At 63.9% G+C, this 21248-nt stretch overlaps 3 protein-coding genes across 11 annotated transcripts in view; 2 read left to right on the top strand and 1 right to left on the bottom strand.

Moving 5' to 3' along the window:
• ATP2B3 (ATPase plasma membrane Ca2+ transporting 3) overlaps positions 1–3379 on the top strand; it is a 51348-nt gene extending 47969 nt beyond the window's left edge. For 4 of the 6 annotated variants that reach the window (XM_054014867.1, XM_054014865.1, XM_054014866.1 and 1 more), the window contains one exon: positions 2436–3379. In XM_054014867.1, coding sequence (XP_053870842.1) covers positions 2436–2750 — 315 coding nt within the window. In that variant the 3' untranslated portion in view covers positions 2751–3379. The remainder of the gene's footprint in view (positions 1–2435) is intronic. The other 2 variants (XM_054014870.1, XM_054014868.1) reach the window with 1 other exon arrangement.
• Positions 3380–4785: 1406 nt separating this feature from the next.
• On the bottom strand, positions 4786–8254 carry CCNQ (cyclin Q). 2 transcript variants are annotated; one of them, XM_054014882.1, is made up of 6 exons: positions 8147–8254; positions 7340–7448; positions 6833–7019; positions 6283–6415; positions 5850–6077; positions 4786–5446 (listed from the first exon to the last, which is right to left on the bottom strand). In XM_054014882.1, the coding sequence occupies exons 2-6, from the start codon at positions 7431–7433 to the stop codon at positions 5357–5359; spliced, it is 732 nt and encodes a 243-aa protein (XP_053870857.1). In that variant the 5' UTR covers positions 7434–7448; positions 8147–8254; the 3' UTR covers positions 4786–5356. The 2 variants fall into 2 exon arrangements, with proteins under 2 accessions (XP_053870857.1, XP_053870856.1); XM_054014881.1 differs by lacking the exon at positions 8147–8254 and adding an exon at positions 7947–8119.
• Positions 8255–12586: 4332 nt separating this feature from the next.
• Positions 12587–19954, top strand: DUSP9 (dual specificity phosphatase 9). Of its 3 annotated transcripts, none has more exons than XM_054014880.1 (4): positions 12587–12666; positions 15265–16079; positions 16374–16790; positions 17601–19954. In XM_054014880.1, the coding sequence occupies exons 2-4, from the start codon at positions 15743–15745 to the stop codon at positions 17945–17947; spliced, it is 1101 nt and encodes a 366-aa protein (XP_053870855.1). In that variant the 5' UTR covers positions 12587–12666; positions 15265–15742; the 3' UTR covers positions 17948–19954. The 3 variants fall into 3 exon arrangements, with proteins under 3 accessions (XP_053870855.1, XP_053870852.1, XP_053870853.1); XM_054014877.1 differs by having other exon boundaries at positions 12603–12747; XM_054014878.1 differs by lacking the exon at positions 12587–12666 and having other exon boundaries at positions 15069–16079.
• The last annotated feature ends 1294 nt before the right edge of the window (positions 19955–21248 follow it).

Below are 21248 nucleotides of genomic sequence, written 5' to 3'. Positions count from 1 at the left end.
TCCCCTGGGTGCGACAGCTCCCAAAGGGGGCAACCCCTGCCCCACACGAGGCAGGCGTGAGAGGTGTAAAGTGGGTTCTCCATAGGAAGGTGCTTTACCCCCGCTAGGGCTCCGGCCCCCTAGAGCGACGGCCCTTGACCCCTTTATGGCGTCCTCAGAAGGCTGCGGGGGGTTAAATGCCTGTTGAAGGAGCCCAGCAAAGGGTGGGGAGGCTGTAAACACCCCTCCCCCGCCTGGGGCGCCGTTGGGAACCCAGGCATCCGAGAATCTTGAACCCAGAAAATAGGCTCTTCCACTTTTCTGCTGCTGAGTTTTCTTTGTGTTCAATTGATGCTCATTCCACCCCCCCACATCCCCTCCACTGCAGCGTACGGCCCGTGGGCGCTATCGCCGGTTCAGCGCGCTCCTGTTCTCTGGGGGGGCACGGCCAGTCCTGCCAGGAGCAGAGCCAGGGACTGGTCATCACAGGGACTACGGGGCGGGAAAAGGGACTAGGGCCTGACCCAGGGAGCTGGAAGGGTGGCCTTGTTGGGGGAGGGTGGGCAGGGCGGGGCAGGGCGGGCGTGGATAGGTAGGGGATAGGATATATAGATCCATGGGTGGGGGTAGGATAGATACAGAGAGGGTTGATAGGTGGGGGTAGGATAGATACAGAGACGGGGGCGTCTATGGGATGGATGGATGGATGTGGGGGTAGGACAGATAGCAGGCGGGATGGATGGGGGTAGGATAGATACAGAGACGGGGGTGTCTATGGGATGGATGGATGGATGTGGGGGTAGGACAGATAGCCGGGGGGATGGATGGGGTAGGATAGATACAGAGACGAGGGTGTCTATGGGATGGATGGATGGATGTGGGGGTAGGACAGATAGCCGGGGGGATGGATGGGGTAGGATAGATACAGAGACGAGGGTGTCTATGGGATGGATGGATGGATGTGGGGGTAGGACAGATAGCCGGGGGGATGGATGGGGTAGGATAGATACAGAGACGAGGGTGTCTATGGGATGGATGGATGTGGGGGTAGGACAGATAGCCGGGGGGATGGATGGGGTAGGATAGATACAGAGACGAGGGTGTCTATGGGATGGATGGATGGATGTGGGGGTAGGACAGATAGCAGGCGGGATGGATGGGGGTAGGATAGATACAGAGATGAGGGCGTCTATGGGATGGATGGATGGATGTGGGGGTAGGACAGATAGCCGGGGGGATGGATGGGGTAGGATAGATACAGAGACGAGGGTGTCTATGGGATGGATGGATGGATGTGGGGGTAGGACAGATAGCCGGGGGGATGGATGGGGTAGGATAGATACAGAGACGAGGGTGTCTATGGGATGGATGGATGTGGGGGTAGGACAGATAGCCGGGGGGATGGATGGGGTAGGATAGATACAGAGACGAGGGTGTCTATGGGATGGATGGATGGATGTGGGGGTAGGACAGATAGCAGGCGGGATGGATGGGGGTAGGATAGATACAGAGATGAGGGCGTCTATGGGATGGATGGATGGATGTGGGGGTAGGACAGATAGCAGGCGGGATGGATGGGGGTAGGATAGATACAGAGACGGGGGTGTCTATGGGATGGATGGATGGATGTGGGGGTAGGACAGATAGCAGGCGGGATGGATGGGGGTAGGATAGATACAGAGACGAGGGCGTCTATGGGATGGATGGATGGATGTGGGGGGTAGGACAGATAGCAGGCGGGATGGATGGGGGTAGGATAGATACAGAGACGGGGGTGTCTATGGGATGGATGGATGGATGTGGGGGTAGGACAGATAGCAGGCGGGATGGATGGGGGTAGGATAGATACAGAGACGAGGGCGTCTATGGGATGGATGGATGGATGTGGGGGGTAGGACAGATAGCAGGCGGGATGGATGGGGGTAGGATAGATACAGAGATGAGGGCGTCTATGGGATGGATGGATGGATGTGGGGGTAGGACAGATAGCAGGCGGGATGGATGGGGGTAGGATAGATACAGAGACAGAGGCGTCTATGGGATGGATGGATGTGGGGGTAGGATGGATGGATGGGGGTAGGATAGATACAGAGACGAGGGCGTCTATGGGATGGATGCACAGAGGGGCGTGTTTTGGATTAGATACAGAGGGTGCAGAACAATCGGTGGACAGACAGATCATGCTACAGATAATTGTGCATGCCCAGGATTGGGAGCCAGGACTCCTGGGTTCTCTCCCTGGGTCTAGGAGGGGAGTGGGGTCTAATGGGTTAGAGTGGGGGGGAGCCTAAAATCCAGGAGTCCTGGGTTCTCTTCTGGATCAACAGTAACCAGGTTACCGCAGGCTGCCCCCGGGCGTGTTGCCTGGATTGGCACCTAGAACTCACCCTTCTTTCCCCTCCTTTTTGCCTCCCCCTTTGCCCGCCTACCCCCGGCCGTCGGGTGTCCTCCCCCAGATCCGCGTAGTGAAAGCGTTCCGTAGCTCGCTCTACGAAGGGCTGGAGAAGCCGGACTCCAAGACCTCGATCCACAACTTCATGACCACCCCGGAGTTCCTGCTGAATGACTACACCCACAACATCCCCCTGATCGACGACACCGACGTGGAGGAGAGCGAGGCGGCCCGCCGGCCCCCCAGCCCCCCGCCCACCCCCAACAAGAACAACAACGCCATCGACAGTGGTGTCTACCTGGCCACTGACGACGGCTCCAAGTCTCCTACCTCCGCCGGCCCCGCCAGCCCGCTCCACAGCATGGAAACGTCCCTCTAACGCCCCGGGAGGCTGGCCCCACGGCACGGGGGCAGGAAATCCAGCAGCCAGAGGAACAGAGGGGCCCGGGCTCCTTCGGCTTGTCGGAGTGTGAACTGGCTGCGGACAGAGCTGGAGCTGGGAGCGGCCCCCATTTCTCTGGGGAGCCTCAGCCCCAGGCAGACTCTTTGTGGTGCTGGAGCCGGCCGGGAAGGACCCACTGCGGACGGGCGAGGGCCCATTTAGCGATCCATAGCCTCAATATATATACGATACCGACTGACTGTCTTACAGGACTGACCATCGCATGCCGGCCCCACATGCTACTTACCACCACCCAGCATCCCCCTCCCCCCCGGGGCAAATTGTCAGCCCGAGCGGTGGGGGGGGGAGATTGTGCGTTTCGGTTTGTTTGTTTTTTAAAGTTGTCGGGCGCTGGAGCCGGTGTTTAACAAGGGCTTGGTCGTGAAAACATGGCGGGAGGATTGCGGGAGGGGACTGTCACACTGGACCCCGCCCGGACCCCCAACCAAGAGCAGGGCCCCGGGTTTGCCACGTAGCTCCCCCAACCCAGATGGGAGACGCCCGTCACGCCGGGCGCTGCGCAGATACTGGGTGAGAGGCAGTCCGTCCTGTCCTCCCCCCCCCCCCCCCCCGCAAATGCTGTATGTCTTGGTCAGTGTTAAGCTCCCCGCTCCCCCGTACTGCTGGTGGGGAGATGCTCCAGCCCGGGAGGGGGCCTGTGTGCTGCAGAGGGGGAGGGGCATCCGCTCTGGTTCCCAACGCCCCGCCTGCGGCACTGCTCGGCACCCAGGGCCCGCCCCTGCCCTCTGTGCCCCCAGCCTCCTCGGGGCACCTCCCAGTCCCCATGGAGATTTGGGGTGGCAGAGGAGCAGCCCCTCAGCTGCCCTTGGGGGTGGATGGAGCTGCCCCATTCACACCAGCTAGGGCTGGCCCTCAGGTGTTACTTACAGACCTTCAGCTTCCCCACCTGAGGCTGGGAGCCCGGACTCCTGGGTTCTCTCCCCAGCTCTGGGAGGGAAGTGGGGTCTGGTGGTCAGAGCAGGGGGGGCTGGGAGCCAGGACTCCTGGGTTCTACCCCTGGCTCGGGTAGGGCAAGTACCTGCTACTGCCTCAATTTCCCCTTCTGGCACAATCCTTCTCAAAAGCCGTGTGTGGGAGGCGGGGGCGGGGGTCCCATATTTCCTGTGAGGCCCCTTTCCTGTTTCCACACCTAACCCCGCGTCCAACCACCAGCGCCAGCGCTCTCAAAAGCCATGGGTAACCCCCACCCCGGCGAGGACCGTTCTTCCGCCCTCCAGCCCAGCCCCTCGACTCCCCGGGGGGGTGAATCCAGGAAATCTCACCTCCGTCCATCCAGCTTGTTCTCATTCAATATTGTAGATATATTGATAGACCGGGGCGGGGGAGGGGGGAATATATAGATATATATTTAAAAAAAAAAAAAAAAAACCTTTAACAACCCAACACTCCCCGCTCACTTTTCAGCCGTGAAAACCTCGCTGGGGCTAACCACACCCAGGCAGGGGATCCGTTCTGGTTTCTTCCCTTCCTCCAGCCGGGGACACACACAGACTGCTTTGGGGTTTTTTTTAAAGGAACAAACAAAAATCAATTCAAGGTTTCTATGGGTGTCCCGGCCCCCACCTCTCCCCAGTGTGGGGGCGGATTTCGGACTGAAATTGTGACCCCCCCCCCCACCATGCCCATTTCCGGATCAAAGCATATAACTCAACTGAATGGCTCGATCAAGTTTGTTCATATTATTAAAAATTAATAAAATAACTCACCCGGACGCCGTTTCTCCTTCTGCGAGTGGGAGAGGGGAAGATATAAGATGTGGGCGATGCAAACTCAGGCAGAGTCGGTTACACGTGTGGGAACCACCCCGCCCCAGCCTCATGGCTGTGGTGATTATACCTACGCCCCCTTTGCGACCCAGCACTGCTCCACGGGCCCAGGCGTCAGCGGGCGAAATGGGTGCACCAGGCCCAATCTCGGAGCAAAGCCCAAAGAACAACCCGTTCACAGCTGGTTCACAGGCACAACTTTACTCGCCGGATCAAGCAGTCCAAGCTCGAGGAGCCCCGGGTACACGCGGAATCGGCTGGTTGGGACCCATGTGGCTAACACCCGCCGGGCGCGTGATGTGGCTCTTTGGAGCTCGCATCCCAGCAGCTGCAGAGGCTCTGAGCTGGCACGGTGCTCAGGTCCGACGGCCTTCTCAAGGTGCAGCCAATAAGGCAGCCGGCCCGCGGGAGGAGCACGGGCAGCGAGGGTAACGGCTGAGGGACAGGACACCCAGACTGCAACCAACACTCTGCTTTCAAAGCTGGGGAAGGGGCAGGGAATGGGGTCTTTCCCCTCTAGGGGGTGCCGGCTCCGATCTGGCCCCAGGGCGGAGACTGGCTGGCTCAGGTCTGGGGTCTTTCCCCACTAGGGAGTGCCAGATCCCATCCAGCCCCAGGGGGCGGGAATGGGACATGAGGCCTTTCCCCTCTAGGGGGCGCCGGCTCCCATCCAGCCCCAGGGCAGGGACTGGCTGGCTCGGGGGGCGGGAATGGGGCCTGTCCCCTCCCCCGCACTGGGTCGCTCTCTGGACCCCATTAGGAGATTTCCGCATCCAAGGTGTAAATCTGGATCAGGTCCAATACGATCTGGTCAATCTGAGCTTGGCTGAGATCGTCACTGAACACCTGGAGAGGAGGAAAGGAGATGGGAGCAACGGCACAGGGAATGCAGCCTGATTTAGTGGGGGTTGGTCCTGCTTTGAGCAGGGGGTGGGACTAGATACCTCCTGAGGTCCCTTCCAACCCTGAGACTCTATGAACTGCTGGGGAGCTCTGCAGTGGGACATGGGGTCTGTCCCCTCTAGGGGGCGCTGGCTCCCATTCAGGCCCAGGGCAGGGGCTGGCTGGCTTGGTCAGAGCTGTTTTAGAGGGTTAGAGCAGGGGGGGCTGGGAGGCAGGACGCCTGGGTTCTGTCTCTGGCTCCGCCACTGGTTCTGGGTTACCCTGAGCCAGCCACTTTCCCTCTCTGTGCCTCAGTTTCCCCGGCAAAAGGGCTCCAAGGTGCGGGCTAAGTCCCTACCTCTCTTACCTGCCACCAGGGTCTCTGGGCCTGTGCATGGGCGGGCACCTCCACCCCATAGCAGTGCAGGGCGAGGTACAGCACGGCCACCGCCACGTGCTGGGGGAGGTAGCGCACACACAGCGCCCCGTGGTAGCTGTCCCGGAGCAGTGCCCAGGCCGCCGCCGAGACGGGGGTCCGCTCCCAGCTGTGTCGGTTCATCCACCGCCTCAGGGAAAGCAGGTAATGGAGCAGGTACTGCAGGGAGAGATGGGGGATAAGGGGGGACCCAGGAGTCCTGGCTCCCAGCCCCCAGCTCCAACCCACCAGACCCCCCTTCCCCATAGAACCCAGGCATCCTGGCCTCCATTGCCAGTCCCCTTCCTTGTAGGGCAGAGCGGCAGGTTCAGGGCAAACCCCCTGTGCCCCCCGCTGTGCCCCCAGGCCCGTCCCGAGGACCCACCTTGTGGGGGTGCCGGAAGGAGACGCGGAAGCCGAGCACCCGCAGCATGAGCAGCTCGCACTGGACGATGCTGTCCCGCAGCTCCCAGAAATGGGAGTCGAGTTCCAGGGGGTCGCTCTGGGGGTGTAAGTACCTGGGGAGGGGGAGGTTAGCGGGGGGTGGGACTGGGGAGACAGGAGTGACCCCCACTCTTCCTACGCTAGCCCTGCAGACCTGACTCCCCTCCCAGAGCTGGGAGAGAACCCAGGAGTCCTGTGTCCCAGCCCCCCCTGCTCTAACCACCAGCCCCCACTCCCCTCCCAGAGCTGGGAGAGAACCCAGGAGTCCTGTCTCCCAGCCCCCCCGTTCTAACCCACAAGACCCCGCTCCCCTCCCAGAGCCAGGGAGAGAACCCAGGACTCCTGTCTCCCAGCCCCCCCTGTTCTAACCCACCAGACTCCCTCCCCTCCCAGGGCCGGGGAGAGAACCCAGGAGTCCTGGCTCCAGGCCCCCAGCTCTACCCCTTAGGGTGCGGGGTGCAGACCCCCGACCGGAGACAGGCTGGGGTTACCTGTGGCTGACGTTGATGATGTCCCGCGTGCGTAGGTGCTGCTCCTCCACTTTCCCGGCCAGGTACAGCGCAGCCATGGCCACCAGGTAGGGGTCGTAGGGCCCCGGGGCCACCGTGGCCGTGAAGAAACTGTGGTAGATGGTGCAGGCCGTGGCCACAGGGATGGAGCGCAGGCCCAGCTTCACCCCTGGGGGGGATGGGGGGTGTCACTGTGAGGGAGGGGAGAGCCCCCCCAACCGATATGCCACCCACCCCTTCCCCAACTGGCATGGCCCCCCTTTCTCCTCAGGGATATGGTGCTGGCTTCCCCTTAGGCCTCCCCCAATTGACTGGCCACCTCGGCTATGCCCCCCACTCCTCGGCTGCCCCTTGCCCCTCCCATTCTGCCCATTTGGCAGAGCCTCCCATCCCCCAGCAGGCACTGCCCCCCAGCAGCACGGTCGCCCCTGTGCCCCCCACCGCCTCACCGTCCTCTCTCCCCCAGCACGGTAGCCCCCAAGCTTTTACCTGCCTCCATGATGAACCGGGTGACCTTGAAATGGATCTTGGTCTCAGTGGCTCCTGGCCCAGTCTGGGTGCTCGCCGCCCGGTCGGGCTCCATGGCACCCGCTGCTGCCTGCGCAGAGAGACCAGCGAGTCACTCACCCGGCGCCACCACCGTGGGTCACCCAGCGCGGTGAGGTCACCCAGCGCCATCACTGCACCGCGATGATGTCACCCAGCGCCACCACCCGCTCCGATGTCCACGCTTGGTATGACATCACCCAGCACTGCCGCTACCCTGGGTGACACCGCGTGGGCTGCTGACCTCACTCGATGACATCACCCAGCGTGACATCCTGACGCCACTGCGATTACGTCGCACGGTGCGATGCGGTCACCACCCCAGTGCCATGACATCACCAGCTGTGCGCTGTCCCCATGACAACAGTCGTGAGGAGTGACATCACTCTGCAGTGAGATGACATCACAGTACCTCATGGCCACGTGACGTGACACAACACAGTGACGTCATATCGTAATCTGATGGCATCACGTGTGGCCCTTGACCCTTCCGTGCCCTCCGCGTCACTTCCTCCCGCCGCCCTGGGGCCACGTGACCTCTGCCCCTCACCCAATCAGGAGCCCTCGCCGGCTTGAGCCCTCCCCATGAACCAGCCTGGGGCTCAGGCCGCCGCTAGGCCCCGCGGTGCCGGTGCCCGGATGTAGCCGGCTCTGTAGGACAGGGAGGCCCCATCACGGCCACTTCCGGGTTGCGGGTCCTTCCAGGCCCGATATAGCTGCCCTCCACAAGTGCCTGATAATAACCCGCACCCCCGCTCCGCCCGATCTCGGCGGGGCTGGTCACTGGACTCCCCGCTCTCCGCAGTCCGGGCGAGCCGTGGGCGTCTCCCTTCCGTCCGCGCCCTCTTCAGGACAGGCACCCGCCACCGTCAACCCACCCTGGGGTCCTCCGAAAGGGCGGTGCCTTTTCCCGCCTCTGATTGGCTAGAGGCAGGCTGGCCAATTGGCGGAGGCGGAGCGTGGCGGCTCCTCCCTGCGCGGTTTCGCGCCTTCCACTGATTGGCCCTGAGGCCTGAGACGGCGGCCAATCACACGACGCCGCCTCGCGCGCTGGGCGGGAAGGGAGAACTGGCCAACCACAAGGCGAGGCGCGAGGCGGCACTGGCCAATCGCATGAGGAGCAGCCAGGACAAGAGGAGGCGCAGAGGGGAGGGGGTGGGGCTGGGAGACGGGGGCGGGGTTAGAAAGGTGCAGGCGTTGGGGCTGAGGAGGAGCCCAGAGAACAGGGGGAGGAGTTGGAGGGACTGGGGGCGGGGCCTATATAGCAGGGGGAGGGGTTGCAGGGGCTGGGGGCGGGGTCTAGAGAAGGGGGAGGAGTTGGAGGGGATGGGGGAGGAGCCCAGAATGGGGGGGGCTTGGGGAGGAGCCACGAGAGCAGGGGGAGGAGTTGCAGGGGCTGGGGGCGGGGCCTAGAGGGAAGGGAAGGGGTTGGAGGGGAGGCTAAAGAGGGGTGGGGTGGTGGGGGATGGGCAAGAGAAGAAGGAGTCAGGGTGGGGCTGGGATATGAGGACTATCCTCTCTTGGAGGGGGGCACTAGCTCTGACCCAACGTGGGGATGGGGCATGTGCAGAGCTGGGGGGGAGCAGGGCTGGGGTAGCAGGGGCTGCGGGTCGGGAGTGAGGGCACCGGCAGGGCTGGGCTAACAGGGGCTGCGGTTCAGGAGTAGGGTGACCGGATGTCCCGATTTTATAAAGACAGTCCTGATATTTGGGGCTTTTTCTTATATAGACTCCTATTACCTCCCACCACCCCCGTCCTGATTGTTCACACTTGCAGTCTGGTCAGCCTAGTTGGGAGTGAGGGGCACCGGCAGAGCTTGGGGGGTGTTAATATCCCCCCCCCCAATCAACAGTGCCGCGGCCCCGAAACAGGCTGGTCTTTGGAAGATGACTCCGTTCATCCTCGCCCGCTTGCTGTTTCCATGGTTTCCAGACACAGGCGGCGGGGGGGGGAGGGCAGTGAGCAGCACAGAGAACAAGTGGATCCCTCAGCTGGGTTCCTGCACCGGGACCGACCCCGAATCCGCCGGATCCAAGAGGCTGCCCTAAAACTCCGGTATCACCGATCCGCCGCGGGAGCTAGGCTCAGGTCTCCTTTGAGAAATGAGGGGTTACGGGCAGGAAAGATGCTAAGCGGTGTGTACCCGCACCTCCAGCACTCAACTGTGCCTCAGTTTCCCCACTTCAGCTGCTGGCAGCCAAAACCAGGTTAATCTCTGTGCAGTGTCTGCACCACAGGGGCTGCCAATTTCAGTTAGGGCCTGCGTGGCGCCCAAGGTGGTGGGGCTGAATCTTGGTTGGGGTCTGGGGGGCGCCCGGAGTGACGGGGCCCTGACTTCGGTTGGGGCCTGTGGGGGCGCCCGGGGCGACAGGGCCCTGACCTCGGTCTGAGCCTGGGGGGCACCCAGGGCGGTGGGGCCAGATCTCCGTCGGGGCCTGGGGGGCGCCTGGGACAACAGGGCCGGATCTCGGTCGGAGCCTGGGGGGGGCGCCCGGGATGACAGGGCCGGATCTCGGTCGGAGCCTGGGGGGGCGCCCGGGATGACAGGGCAGGATCTCGGTCGGGGCCTCGGGGGCACCTGGGACGACGGGGCCGGATCTCAGTCAGGTCTTGATCTCGGGCCGTCGGGCAGGGCTCTTTGAGGAGGGCAGAGGGCGCGGCGTCGGGACGGGCTGCGGGAAGAAAACGGGAGCAGGTTTCTCTTGCCAGAGGCCTGGTCTGCGAGGTATCGATCAGTGTCTATTTATAACAGCCTCTCGGGGCCGCGTCATTTCCAGCTCTCTACGGCCCAACGTCCATCGGCCGAGCAGGGCACGCTATGGCAGCAGGCGCGTGTGTGGTGCCGGGCGCCGCCCAGACCCAGGCTGAGATCAGGGCCCCCCGGTGCCGGCGCCGCCCCGACCCTGGCCGAGATCAGGGCCCCATGTGAGCGTTCTCAGGCCCCTATTGACCCTCCCCTCTGATTTTGCGGAGGTGCCACTTCTCATCCCAGTGCCCCTCTGGCCTGTCACTGCACGGCCCCCGCCTCCGGGTCTGCCTCAGCCCCCAGGCATCTCCTCCGCCTGCCGCGCCCTGCTGCTCCGGGGCTGCGTGGGAAGCTGATGGCACATGGACCTGCTCTGCTCTCGCTCTAAATTTAGAGCAGCAAGAGAAACAGGAAGAAACCCAGCCTCTGCCTGCAGGAACGGAGCAACGGGCAGGCTGGGGCGAGACCCATCCACCCCGGTATCCCGTCTCCAAGCACGGCCCCGCTCTGGGTTAGGGCTGGGGCAAGGGGAGAGGCCCCGGGCCCCATTCCCTGCCCCCCTGACCCAGGCAGTACCGCACTGAGACCGGATGGGAGATGGCGCCCCCTAGAGGGGACAGGCCCCGCCCCCGAGCGAACCAGTGCCCCCCAGCACTGCAGGAGTCATGGCCCCCCGGAGGCGGGAAGTCTGCGTCCCAGTGGCTAATGGAGACCGTCCCTGCCAAAGGAGGATGAGATCATGTGTTCGTCCTGCTCCCTCCCTAGGGGGACTCTGTGGGGCTGGGCGCCCTCCCAGCCAGTGTGGCAGGGAGGGGGCTGTGCCCATCCCCCCCCTCCCCCCCCCCCCCCCAGTGCTGGTGTGCCTCCCCTCCCCCTAGTCCTGAAGATTATCTCATCATATAGCCTGGAGCTGGGAGGGGGTGGTAGAGCTGGAGAGAAAGCTGTGGCTTTAATAGGGAAGTGGGTCTGGTGGGATAGGGGGCTCAGAGCCAGGACTCCTGGGTTCTCTCCCCCGGCTCTGGAGGGGAGAGGGGGCTGGTGGGTTAGAAAAGGGGGGGCTCAGAGCCAGGACTCCTGGGTTCTCTCCCGGCTCCGGGAGGGGAGTGGGGGCTGGTGGTTAGAGCAGGGGGGGGCTCAGAGCCAGGACTCCTGGGTTCTCTCCCCCGGCTCTGGAGGGGAGAGGGGGCTGGTGGGTTAGAAAAGGGGGGGCTCAGAGCCAGGACTCCTGGGTTCTCTCCCGGCTCCGGGAGGGGAGTGGGGTCTGGTGGGGTAGAGTGTGGAGGGGGGGCTCAGAGCCAGGACTCCTGGGTTCTCTCCCAGCTCCGGGAGGGCTGTGGGGTCAGCTGGGATAGAGCAGGGGGCCCTGTGTGGGAGGGTGTTGGGGGGCGGATGTGAGCGCGTGTCCGGGGGGTGCGCTGCAGGCTGCGTGGGTTTGCCATGAGTCGCTGAGTTCCAGCGTGTCTCTGGGGACTCGTCATGGGCCCGGATGACACCATCCGCCCGCTCCGGGTGACTAACCAGCACTGAGCCGGGGCCTGCGCAGAGCAGGGGGTGCGGGGCTGGCGGCCAGGACTCCTGGGTCCCCTCAGCTGCAGAGAGGAGTCGGATTCGGTTGCCAGAACAGGGAGTGAGCATCAGGCCGTCCCGTGCCTCTGACTCAACCCCTCCTTGGGGAGGGGGATGTGGGTGCATGCCCGTGACTCTGTTTCCCCATTGATTACCTGCCCTATGGCTGGGACTAATTAACCCCTGGTGATGAGGGGTCAGCCTCCCAGCAAGATCTCTTCCCCCCCCCCCCCCCGGGGTTTTCCAGGCCCCCTCCCACTCGGCTCTCCCTGGTGCCTGTATGAGTTCTCCCGCGCGTTGCCAAGCGATGGGAGCTGTGTTGTGGGAGGGTGAGATTGTTCGACTATTCTGGGCTCCTCCATCTCCCCGCGCCCCTGTGCTCTGAGTCACAGCCTGCAGGGTGCCGGATCGCGCCCGGCTCCGGAGCGCGAGTACTCGCCGAACCTGGGCCGGGCAGCACCCGGCGCGAAGGGGGCCTGGCCCGCGGCGGAGCGTGACAGAGCACCCAGCGGGGTCGCCGATCTGGGGAAACTGAGTCACACAGAGAGGCGATGGTATTTGGCCCACCTCCGAAGGCACTGAGAGGTAAAGGACACAGGAGTCCTGCGGCTTCCTCCCTTCCAAAATCACACTCTGTTCCACAGGCAGGAGCATAACCCCACCATCCTCTCCCCCCCAGACCCCTCCCCCAGAGCCGGGGAGAGAACCCAGGAGTCCTGGCTCCCAGTTCCCCCTACCCCCCCCCCCGGGTCATTTGACAAGCCCCGCCCACTCAGGCCCTTCCCCACCAATCCGGGCGCGCTGGGCGTGGCCCGGGCTGTACACAGCCCGCACGTGGAGCCGGGCGGGCCCTGCGCACCCTGCATGCGGGAGGAGGACGCACCCGCCCCAGCCCAGCGCCGGGAGCCTGGCGGGGCCCAGGGGCTCCGCGGACTGTGGGCGGCGGCCAGCGGCCAGGGTGAGCGCTGCGGTGCGGACCGAGGTGCGGGATCCAGACGGAGAGGGGCTCCGGAGTCGGAGGGGGGCTGGGATAATTGTGGTGAGTGAGCCCGGACTCCTGGGTTCTCTCCCGGCTCTGGGAGGGGAGTGGGGGCTGGGAGCCAGGACTCCTGGGTTCTTTCCCCGCTCTGGGAGGGGAGTGGGGGCTGGTGGTTAGAGCGGGGGGTCTGGGAGCCAGGACTCCTGGGTTCTCTCCCCGCTCTGGGAGGGGAGTGGGGGCTGGTGGTTAGAGCGGGGGGTCTGGGAGCCAGGACTCCTGGGTTCTCTCCCCTGCTCTGGGAGGGGAGTGGGGCTGGTGGGTTAGGACAGGGGGGGCTGGGAGCCAGGAATCCTGGGTTCTCTCCCCATCTCTGGGAGGGGGGTGGGGGCTGGTGGTTAGAGCAGGGGGGCTGGGAGCCAGGACTCCTGGGTTCTCTCTCCAGCTCCTGGAGGGGAGGGGGTCTGGTGGTTAGAGCAGGGGGGCTGGGAGCCAGGACTCCTGGTGACAGATTCAGGAATAGAGCCCAGGTGAGCAAATCCTTTTCCTGCTCCGTGCCTCAGTTTCCCCACCTGCAGTTAGTATTGCTCGGCCCCACCTCACAGGGGCGCTGCTGAGCGGGGGCCAGCGCAGGTGAGGCTGACAGAGCACGGAGGTAGAACCGTCCCACCCACACAACCCCGGGGACCAGCTCAGCCCCTCTTCGTGGGCCTGTGTGAGCTATCCCCTTTGAGCACTAGAACCGTGGGACCCCGCATGGTGACTCTCTCCTGTCCAGCGCGTTGCAGCAGTAGCTTCCAGAGCGCTGTATCAAGGGGCTTGGCGTCATCCTCACCAGTGGGGAAACCGAGGCACAGAGCGGTGCTCTGAATTGCCCACGTTCACCCCACAGGGCAGTGGCAAAGCAGGGAATACAAGCCAGGAGTCCTGAGTCCCGGGCTCTACCCACCAGGGCACGCTGCTCACATCTGTGCATGGCCTGGCATAGACAGACAACGAAGTGACAGGGAAAACTGAGGCACAGATGGGAGGCGACTTATCCAAGGTCACACAGCAGCCTGGGGGCAGAGCTGGGGATAGAACCCAGAAGTCCGGAGCCCCAGCCCTCCCCCCAGGTTCTAAACTCCCAGGCCCCACTCCCCTCCCAGAGCTGGGAGAGAACCCAGGCGTCCTGACCCCCAGCCCAGGCAGGGTCCCAGGGTGATGCTCTGGCGGAGGACGTCTGTGGTTCCTGTTGGTATCAATTATTCATACCGGTGCCGAATTAACGCTGACATCAGCGCTTGGCAGCCGGCCAGACCCTCGGCTGGGCCCTTCACTGGGCCTGGCCCATGGACGCCAGCTGAGCCGCTCCCCTCCCCCCATGCCCTCCACATCCCCTGCACAGGGAGCCAGCTACAGCCGGGAGCCAGGACTGGGGAGGCAGGGGGCTGCGGGTCGGGAGTGAGGGGTGCCGGCAGAGCTGTGGGAGGGCAGGGGGCTGCAGGTCGGGAGTGAGGGGTGCTGGCAGAGCTGGGGGAGGCAAGTGGCTGCGGGTCGGGAGTGAGGGGCATCAGCAGGGCTGGGATGGCAGGGGCTGCAGGTCGGGAGTGAGGGGTGCCGGCAGAGCTGTGGGGGGGCAGGGGGCTGCGGGTCGGGAGTGAGGGGCGCCGGCAGAGCTGTGGGGGGGCAGGGGGCTGCGGGTCAGGGGTGAGGGGCGCCGGCAGAGCTGTGGGGGGGCAGGGGGCTGCAGGTCGGGAGTGAGGGGTGCCAGCAGAGCTGTGGGGGGGCAGGGGGCTGCGGGTCGGGAGTGAGGGGCGTCGGCAGGGCTGGGATGGTAGGGGCTGCGGGTCGGGAGTGAGGGGCGTCGGCAGGGCTGGGATGGCAGGGGCTGCGGGTCGGGAGTGAGGGGCACCGGCAGGGCTGGGATGGCAGGGGCTGCGGGTTGGGAGTGAGGGGCGTCGGCAGGGCTGGGATGGCAGGGGCTGCGGGTCGGGAGTGAGGGGCACCGGCAGGGCTGGGATGGCAGGGGCTGCGGGTCGGGAGTGAGGGGCACAGGCAGGGCTGGGATGGCAGGGGCTGCGGGTCGGGAGTGAGGGGCACCGGCAGGGCTGGGATGGCAGGGGCTGCGGGTCGGGAGTGAGGGGCATAGGCAGGGCTGGGATGGCAGGGGCTGCAGGTCGGGAGTGAGGGGTGCCGGCAGAGCTGTGGGGGGGCAGGGGGCTGCGGGTCGGGAGTGAGGGGCGCCGGCAGAGCTGTTGGGAGGCAGGGGGCTGCGGGTCAGGAGTGAGGGGCGTCGGCAGGGCTGGGATGGCAGGGGCTGCGGGTCGGGAGTGAGGGGCACCGGCAGGGCTGGGATGGCAGGGGCTGCGGGTCGGGAGTGAGGGGCGTCGGCAGGGCTGGGATGGCAGGGGCTGCAGGTCGGGAGTGAGGGGTGCCGGCAGTCACACTTCCCGCCCCATGGCCTGCGCTCCCAGGGGGATGTGTCACGGCTCTGGGGCAGGATGCTAGGGGCCAGCACGGTGCTAGGAGGGGGCTGGGATCTCCTGCTCTCCCCCCTCCCACCGCGGCTCGCTGACTCCCATCCGCTCTCCCTGGCAGGTCTGCGTGGAGCCCCAAGTGGCGGCTGGGCCCTGTCTCCGACACCACCCAGATGCCCCCCGTGCCCTGGCTCTATCCTGGACTCTGGCCTTTCTCCGCCCACCCCAGCCTCTGCAGCCCAGCCAGGCAGCGGCTGCTGGAGAGGAAGCCGCTCTCCGGATCGGGGGACGCCTCCCCGCGAAGCCGCCAGGGGCTGGAGCCGTGACCCCGCGCTGCCCTCGCTCCGGAGGTCAAGAGGCGTCCCTGGATCTGCCTTGACCTCACCCCCTTTTGCTGCTGGGCCACCCCCAGGCGCACAGAGGACAGCAACGGGGGCGTCCGCGGTGCCTCACACCCTTCAGGCCCCGGCTGGCCCCTCCGGGGGCGGATGGGGGGCCGGTGACCTCGCCAGCCGGAGTCCACGCAGAGCCGTGGCACCGTGGGACAGGATCAGCTTGTGCCACGTTTCCAGCCCCCCACCAATGCCCCCGCCAGCCCCATGGAAGCCCTGGGGAAATCCACCCTGTGGCTCTGCGGGGAGCTGGCGTCCCCCGCCCCCCGGCTGCACATCCTGGATTGCCGCAGCCGGCAGCACTACGACTCCTGCCACGTGGCCCGGGCACTGAGCGTGGCCCTGCCAGGGCTGCTGTTGCGACGGCTGCGCAAGGGGAAGCTGTCGGTCCGGTCCCTGCTCCCGCCCGCGCCGGGCGCCGTCCTGCTGTATGACGAGGCCACCGCCACGCTGCCGCGCCCCGGCCGGGACGACGAGGAGTCGGTGCTGGCCACGCTGCTGCGCAAGTTGCGGGAGGAAGGCTGCACGGCGTATTACCTGCAAGGTCGGTGCCACGGCTGGGCCCCGTCGCCCCTCGCTGCCCCCAGCCCACGCTCACTGGACAAAGCCCCCCTGGCCCAGCACCGCTCCCCGCCGCGAGAGAGGCCGGCCCTTGCGGTCGAGATAGCAGGCTGGGATGCAAGGCACTGGGGGAGGGTCTGTCTGTGCCTCAGTTTCCCTGGTGCGATGGGGCCTAGATCCCAGTCGGGGGAGGGGGGTATGAGCAGCGCCCGGTGTAAGGCGCCCCCCAGGCCCTGCTATAATCTCTCTACTACTAACACACCTGCTCTGCCCGCAGGGGGCTTCTCCAAGTTCCAGTCCGAGTGGCCAGATCACTGCGAAACCAGCCCGGAGGTGCCCGGCGCCAGCAGCTCCCCCGCTCCGATGGGAACCCCGGTAGTGGGTCTGGGGGGGCTGAGCCTGGGTTCGGACGGGGACTCGGGACCCCTGAGCGGCAGGGGGGTGGACTCGGAGGCAGCCAGCCCCCCGTCCTACCCGGTGCAGATCCTGCCCCACCTCTACCTGGGCAGCGCCCGAGACTCAGCCAACATGGAGACGTTGGCCCGGCTGGGCATCCGCTACATCCTCAACGTCACCCCCAACCTGCCCAACCTCTTCGAGGAGCAGGGCGGCTTCCGCTACAAGCAGATCCCCATCTCGGACCACTGGAGCCAGAACCTAGCCCGCTTCTTCCCAGAGGCCATCGCCTTCATCGGTGAGTGCCCGTGTCCCACGGCACCCCCCTGTACCCCTGTGCAGCCCTGCTGGCCCCACGGTGCCCCCCTGTACCACTGTGCAGCCCTGCTGGCCCCACGGCGCCCCCCGTACTCCCAGCCCCAGTGCCCCCTCTCTGCCCCCATGCCTGGGAGCCCTGCCGGCTCCACAGTGCCCCCACCTGTACCCCCACCCCCAGTGCCCCCTCTCTGCCCCCCATGCCTGGGAGCCCTGCCGGCCCCATGGCACCCCCACCCCGTCTCTGTGCCACAGCGCCCCCTCCTGTACCCCCACCCCCAGTGCCCCCTCTCTGCCCCCTCCCAACCCTTCCGCATGTCCCCCTCAGCTCATTGACTTTGGTTCCCTGCAATCCCATCAGCCCCCTCTGCATCGCATTGGCTGTGGTCTGTCCATCCGCTCCTTGTTCCCCCTGCCCCCATACCTCAGAGACCGTGGTCCATCCCGTCCACTTCCCCCATGGCTCATTGACCGTGGTCTGTCCTGCCCCGTCCCTGTATGTCAGAGACCATGGTCCTTCCCATCTCCAGTCCCCCGACTCCCTATGGACCAGTGACTATGGTACGTTCCATCCCCCTTCCTCCACACACTCTGCCTCAGTTGACCATGGTTCCCATCCCACCCCATGAGCCCCCTCTCCCATCTCACTGACCATGGTCCGTCCCTTCCCCCCGTCCTCCCCCAGGGACTGGAGAGCCCAGCGGAGCTAGTCCATGCAGTTCTCTGACTTCAAGGGGCTGCTAACGACCTTAGCATCCCCCTCTGCTCCATCCCCGTCTCTTCCCCTCCCCAGACGAGGCGGTGTCCCAGAACTGCGGCATCCTTGTTCACTGCCTGGCGGGTGTGAGCCGCTCGGTGACGGTGACGGTGGCCTACCTCATGCAGCGCCTCAACCTATCACTCAACGATGCCTACGACCTGGTCAAGCGCAAGAAGGCCGACATCTCGCCCAACTTCAACTTCATGGGGCAGCTGCTGGACTTTGAGAGGGAACTGGGGCTGGCTGAGGGATCGCCAGCAACCCCCGGAGCCCCTGACGGGCGCGGCCAGACGCCCACGTCCTCCCCAGGCTGCTTCTTCACGCCGCCGGCCTCTGAATATGAGGAAGATGATGGCAGTTTCCAGCGTTACCCCACGTAGCCCCTGCCACCCCCCATAAGCCCCGCGGCTAATCTAGGCGTCGGTGGGGTTACCAGGGGATGTGTGGCTAACCTAGGCCTTGGCAGGACGCTAGAACCTGCAGGGCTGAATCTAGACCTGCCTTTTCTGGGATCTGTGCTCTGGAGCCAGGTCTGGAACCTGCAGCTCTCGAATAGGGACCCAGAAGCTGCAATTAACTTCCTTGTTTGGACTTTCGGTTCTGGAACTACAAGGAAAATAAAACCATTGAGGTCATGCTGGAGCCTAGAACTCTTCACTCTACAGATGGGAGCTTGAATGCCATGCCAGGTCTTCAAACTGGACCTCTAGAATTCAGCTGTGCCCCAGAGCCATTGTAGAACCATCAGAACGTGAACCTGGGACCTGCACCAACTACCTTGTTTGGACATTTGGTTCTAGAGGTTCAATTAGGAGAATATTAAGCCAGTAAACGATCATGCTGGAGCATAGAATGTGCAGCTATAGAGGCGGATTAAGAAATCTTGAATGCTAATGCCATGTCGGAAATCTGGGTCTCTAGAATGGGGAGATCAGGTGCACCTAGACTCTGATTGCACCAGAACTACCATTTCAAAACCCCATGTCAGATCTGGAACCTGAAGCTCTGGAACCAGGACATGGAACCAACAATTGCCTGCCTTGTTTGAGCCAGTAGTTCTAGACCCATAACAAGAGTTAGAACCCACCAAGGTGGAGTCTAGAACCTGCAGTTCTAGAAGTGGATTAAGGAATCTACAGAACCAGGTCTGGAATATGCATCTCTAAAACAAAGACAGAGGACCTATATTAACTGCCTTCTTTTGATCTAAAGCCACAATGAGAGTTATAAGACACTGAGCTACCATTCCACAATCTAGATCCTGCAGTTCTAGATCTGGGTGAAGGAATCCCCATTAGCCAGTGCCAGGTGTGGAACAGCAGTTCTGGAACCAGGATCACTTACCTGCCTTGTTTAGACCTTTGGGTTCTAAAGCTGCCAATCTACTAGGGTGGAGCCTAGAACCTGCAGCCCTAGAAGCATGTTCAGGATTCTCCAGTGCCAGGTCTGGAACCTGTAGCTAGGATTGGTGATCCACCCTACCTAGAACCGTATTGCTTGAGCATTATCGTTTAAAAGCCACGTGGGCCAGGTTTGGAACCTCCCTGGCTATACAACAAAGATAGAGAATGCCCATCTTGTTTGGACCATTGGATCTAGAGCCATAAGGAGAGTAATAATCATGCCAGAGTCTAGAACCTGCAGATCTCGAAGTGGGTCGAGTGATCTCCAGTGCCAGGTCTGGAACCTGGGGCTCTAGAACGAGGATCCAGAGCCCATTCGCCTGCCTTGCTGGTATCTTTTGGTTCTAAAGCCAATTAGACTACCATGTTGGAGTCTAGAACTTGCAGCTCCAGAAGTGGAATCAGGACACTTCCCCATCAGACCTCACCCCAATGCCTGCTCTGGAATGTCACCCCGAGACTTAACGCTGACCTGAACCACGTCCAGCCACTTGCTCATGGGTTTTGAACAACTGGATTGGAACTGGGGCTAGTTGGCAACTCTAGAACCAGTTCCCAGTAGGGTTCCCGGCCTGAAAACCAGATTGTGTTGTGGTGGGTTTGGAGCAGAGACCCGGGAGACAGGAAAGAACAGTGTCCGTCCGTCCCTGCTGGAGGAGCTGTCCCGTGGGTGTCTCCGTGTGCCTCCATGTGTGTGTCCCTGGAGGAGAGGAACCCTGGCGTGTGTCTCTCTGTGTGCATGTGTCCCTGCTGGAGGGGATGTGCTGTGTGTGTGTGTGTGTGTGTGTGTGTGTGTGTCCAGGTGCCAGACGGTCACAGTGATCCTCACTTGCCGATGCTGGGTCCCGTGCAGGGTGTGTGTATGTCGTTTTTTCACTATTCTAACACTTCCCCCCCCACACACACAGTGCAGCGGACATGCTATTGTCGGGGTGTCTAGGGGCTGTGAAGGGGTGGGGGGGAGCTGGGAAACAGGGACAATAAAGCTGGACTTTAACCCCCTGCTCCTGCATTTTTTTCCAGCAGGGGATTCTTCTCCCCAACACAGGACTCCTGGGTTCTCTGCCAGGGTCGGGGAAGGGAGCGGCGGCTGGTAGGTGAGAGCAGGGGGGGCTGGGAGCCAGGACTCCTGGGTTCTGGGAGGGTAGTGGGGGCTGGTGGGTGAGAGCAGGGAGCCAGGACGCCTGGGTTCTCTCCCAGCTCTGGGAGCGGGGTGGGGCTGGTGGGTCAGAGCCTCACTTTTTCCCTAGCAGAGGCCAGGGCCGGTTTCTCGCTGTGCCTGGGCTGCGGGCGGGGACCGAGCTCCGTGCCCAGCGGGGCTGCACGGGCCTTTCCCCTGGGGGGCCCAGCTCAGTCCTTGCCCTGACGCCTGCCCCGAGGGAGGGAGCGTGTATCAGGCCTTTCCCCCTTCCCTGAGCAGCCCCTCATCGCCTGCCGTCTCGCAGCTTCCCTTCCCAGCACCGCCCTTCCCCTCCGCAGCCAGCTGCGTCCGGAGCTGGGGGGGCAGAACTGTGAGATTTGCCCAGGAGTTAGGGCTGGGCGCTGGGGGGCACCGGGGGGGGCTCGGCAGGGGGCGCTCTCCTCTGGCCAGCGGGGCCGGGCACTCTCCTGTGGCTGGCGGGGCTGGGTGCTGGGGGGCTCAGCGGGGGGGCAGGGAGCGTTCTCCCCTGGCCATATTTCCCCTGATTTCCCATCCAGCCTGGAAGAGCCATACCCCCCCCCCTCGCCTCCGGCTTCCTGCCTTTGTGAGTGGAGGAAACGCTGCTTCCTCTGAGCCCATGGACCGGCCCCCCGGCCAGAGGGGGAGGGGCTAACGACAAGAGCTGCCTGGTGCAGCCCCTCCTCCTCCAATGCTACTGCCTCTGTGCCCTGCTAATCACCACTAACCTTAACCCTGACCCTGATAACCCTAACCCTGATAACCTTAACCCGGCCCCACCCCTTTACCTGGCCCCACCCAGATATACCTAACCTAGCCCTGCCCCTTTACCCAGCCCCGCCCTGATAACCCTAACCCAGCCCCGCTCCTTTACCCGACCCTGCCCAGATATACCTTACCCGGCCCCGCCCCTTTACCCGGCCCTGCCCCCTTCCCCAGCCCCGCCCTGATAACCCTAACCCGGCCCCGCCCCTTTACCCGGCCCCGCCCCCTTCCCCAGCCCCGCCCTGATAACCCTAACCCGGCCCCGCCCCTTTACCCGGCCCCGCCCCCTTCCCCAGCTCCGTCCTGATAACCCTAACCCGGCCCCGCCCCTTTACCCGGCCCCGCCCCCTTCCC

This window comes from Malaclemys terrapin (assembly GCF_027887155.1).
Source record: "Malaclemys terrapin pileata isolate rMalTer1 chromosome 20 unlocalized genomic scaffold, rMalTer1.hap1 SUPER_20_unloc_1, whole genome shotgun sequence".
NCBI classification, from domain to species: Eukaryota; Metazoa; Chordata; order Testudines; family Emydidae; genus Malaclemys; species Malaclemys terrapin.
Note: the sequence above shows the minus strand (reverse complement) of the source record. Positions and strands in the feature narration are given on the sequence as shown.